The sequence below is a fragment of the Otolemur garnettii genome, unplaced genomic scaffold (assembly GCF_000181295.1).
Source record: "Otolemur garnettii isolate 467f Iridium unplaced genomic scaffold, OtoGar3 scaffold00007, whole genome shotgun sequence".
Taxonomy (NCBI): domain Eukaryota; kingdom Metazoa; phylum Chordata; class Mammalia; order Primates; family Galagidae; genus Otolemur; species Otolemur garnettii.
Genome location: NW_003852402.1, coordinates 7,216,668 through 7,219,795, shown reverse-complemented (window position 1 = coordinate 7,219,795; position 3,128 = coordinate 7,216,668). Strand labels below are relative to the sequence as shown.

The 3,128-nt window shown below is 47.3% G+C and overlaps 1 protein-coding gene across 1 annotated transcript in view; it reads left to right on the top strand.

Moving 5' to 3' along the window:
• The first annotated feature begins 1,780 nt into the window (after positions 1-1,780).
• L3MBTL2 (L3MBTL2, polycomb repressive complex 1 subunit) overlaps positions 1,781-3,128 on the top strand; it is a 25,249-nt gene continuing 23,901 nt past the window's right edge. Inside the window, exon 1 of the mRNA XM_003783166.3 lies at positions 1,781-1,950. Coding sequence (XP_003783214.1) covers positions 1,927-1,950 — 24 coding nt within the window. The 5' untranslated portion in view covers positions 1,781-1,926. The remainder of the gene's footprint in view (positions 1,951-3,128) is intronic.

Genomic DNA, 3,128 nt, shown 5'->3' with positions numbered 1-3,128 from the left:
TGATGCCATGGCACTCTACCCAGGGGGATAGCTTGAGGCTCCGTCAAAAAAAGAAAAAAAAAAAACTGGGCCTGGAACGCTGTTCCCCAACACCTCCTTCTAAATGGCTTCTCCTTCTGCAAATCTAGGTGTTTTCCCCATTCTCTCTCCAGGAGCTCCCTTCCCCATTCTCAGTTACTGCAGTGCTAAATTCCTTCTCAGCTGTTTGTTGATTTAGTTTTCATTGTATCCCTGCAGGAGGCAGTAAACTCCTTAAGAACAGAGATGTTCTCTTGTATTTCCCCAGAGTCCAGGACAGCACATGGATGAATAAGATAATTTGTTGCTAGCAGATTTTCTGCCTATGAAATTCATGGTTGTGCTTTGAAAATATTAATCAAAAATCAAACAACTTATAAAGGTTATTACTCTTGATTGGTAGCTGCCCTCCTAGTGTCTATTTATTTACTTTTAAAAATGATTTTTGGAGGCCAGGTATGGTGGCCCACACCTATGATCCTAGCATTCTGGGAGGCTGAGGCAGGTGGATTGCTTGAGCTTAGGAGTTCAAAACCTGCCTGAGCAAGAGCAAGACTCCATGTTGTGATGGGCATCTATAGTCCCAGCTATTTGGGAGGCTGAGCCAAGAGGATCACTTGAGGTTAAGAGTTGGAGGTTGCTGTCAGCTATTATGCCATGGCACTCTACCAAGGGCCACAAAGTAAGACTGTGTCTCAAAAAAAAAAAAAAAGATTATTTTTGGAGGCAGAGTCTTGCCCTGTTGCCTCAGCTAGAATGCAGTGGCATCATCATAGCTCATTACGGCCTCAAACATCTGGGCTCAAGTGATCCTCCCATATTTGCCTCCCACAGTGCTACCGTGTTTCCCCGAAAGTAAGATACTGTCTTATATTTATTTTTTCTCAAGAAGACACACTAGGGCTTATTTTCAGGGGATGTCTTATTTTTATTAAGTATAATACAATAATCTACATTTATTCAAATACAGTTAAGTCATCTTCTTCTGGAACCTGACAGGGGGAGCCGACCTTGTTGGTGGGGCTGGTGCTAGGGATGCCTGAACTCCTTTCCCCTAGCCGTTCACATGGCAGTAAGATGCCTGTGAGTGTGAACAGCTCAGAGAAAGGAGCTGTGGCAGATAAAAGGTATTCCAGTCTTCCTTACCACTCAGCACTGCAATGCATGGCGTGGCTGTGCAGATACATAGCCACACACATCACTAGGTCTTTTTTTTTTTTTAAGTGAGACTCTGTCTCACTTTTATTGCCCTCAGTAGAGCGCCGTGGCATCACACTGCTCACAGCAATCTCCAACTCCTGGGCTTAGGTGATTCTCTTGCCTCAGCCTCCTGAATAGCTAACCCTACAGGCACCCACCACAACGCCCCACTATTTTTTGTTGTTGTTGCTGCAGTTTGGCTGGGGTTGGGTTTGAACCCACCATCCTCAGTATATGGGGCTGGCTCCCTACCCACTGAGCCAGAGGCACTACCCCCCCCCCCACTCTTTGGTTTAAGCAATTATTTTGCCTCAGCCTCCCAAGAGTTTGAGGTTGCTGTGAGCTGTGACGCCACAGCACTCTACCTAGGGTGACATAGTGAGACTCCGTCTCAAAAAAAGAAATAAAAAAAGAACAAGAACAGTCAACGCAAGTCTTGCCAAGGCCAACGCCCCTGGAATTTCCACGTCGCTATGGTAACGCCCCTCCCCGCACCTAGGGGAGAACTACAAGTCCCACAACCGCCAGCGGCTTCTCCGCCCCCAGCGGGAGGAGGGGGCAGGCGGGCGCGGAACCGGCTTTTCCTTTTCCCTGCAGCGTGATTGGCCCATAGCTCAGGGAGGCGGCCAATGAGCGCGCCCCGTAGAGTAGCGAGGCCAATATGGCTTCCAGCACCTGGTGACGGTTGGAGGAACTGACTTAGGTTTCATGGAGAAGCCTCGGGGTATTGAGGTGAGAGGGAGAGAACTTAACTCGACAGAGAAAAGGAACCCCAGAGCTTCGCTCGGTGGACCCTTCTTTAGGGATTTTAGAGACGGGTGGAGGGTGGAGGGATGGATAAACTGGGGTACTTAATCCGAGCGAGGGCTAGAAGCGATTTGCTCCCCTACTCCTGGGGCCCACGTTTGGCGAAGGGTTCAGGAAGAAACAACCTCCCCGGCTTGGGGAAGGGGAACCGGGTTCAGAATCTGAGCGCTCCTGAGTTTTCTTTGTTTTCCTTGTCTCGTGGTCGGGTTCTTTAGGGCTTGGGAGGCCTGTCACATTAGGGAAATGAAGGGAGATTAGAGTTTAGTGAACATGACTCCGTGCGTGGGACGTTCACGTGCAGCATGCTCACAGCAATCTTGTGTTATTGTTTCATCTTTATGCTTAAAGCAGCTGAGGCCTAGACAGGTGGTGCAAGTCCCCAGAAGTTAACACAGCTGGAAAGTAAAGACTGTGACCACTACTTCTGTCAGTCTCTAAAACCTACTCACCCTTTAATCATTTGGCTTCTGGGCAGCTTATAACTACTTTTTTGTTTATAGAGATAGGGCCTCACTGTGTTGCCCAGGCTGGAGTGCAGAGTCTAGTCACCGGCGCTGTCATAGCTCACTGGAGCCTCCAACTTCTGGGCTCAAGGGATCCTCCTACCTCGGTCTCCCTAGGAACTGGTACTACAGGTGCCCAGCACCTAGCCCAGCAAGGGCACCTTATATTTGAACTTGGTTTCCTTTCTCACATATTTGCATGTGTAGTTACAAATAAGGTGGAACCACTCAAGAACTTTATAAGGGTAAAGGAAAAGAATATTATGTAGAATAATACACTTTTAGAGCTGCTCTCAACTGCTGGAAATAGAACAAGCCTTTGTGTATCTTAGGGAAGTGTCCTAACAATCCTCTAAAAAAGGTTGTTTATTATCTCCCAGCAAGGTTAAATATCTTGCACAAAAATCACACAGTTAATAAGCGGTAGAGCCAGGATTCAAACCCAGGCATATCTGAGAGCTCCTTTCCTTTCCTTTTCCATTCTTCCTCTCTCACCCTCACCTTCTCCCCTGTCTCCTCTCTCTCTTTCCTCCCTCCCTCCCTCCCTTTTTTCCTTTTCTTTCTTTTTTTTATAAACAGTCTTTTTTTTTTTTTTTTTTT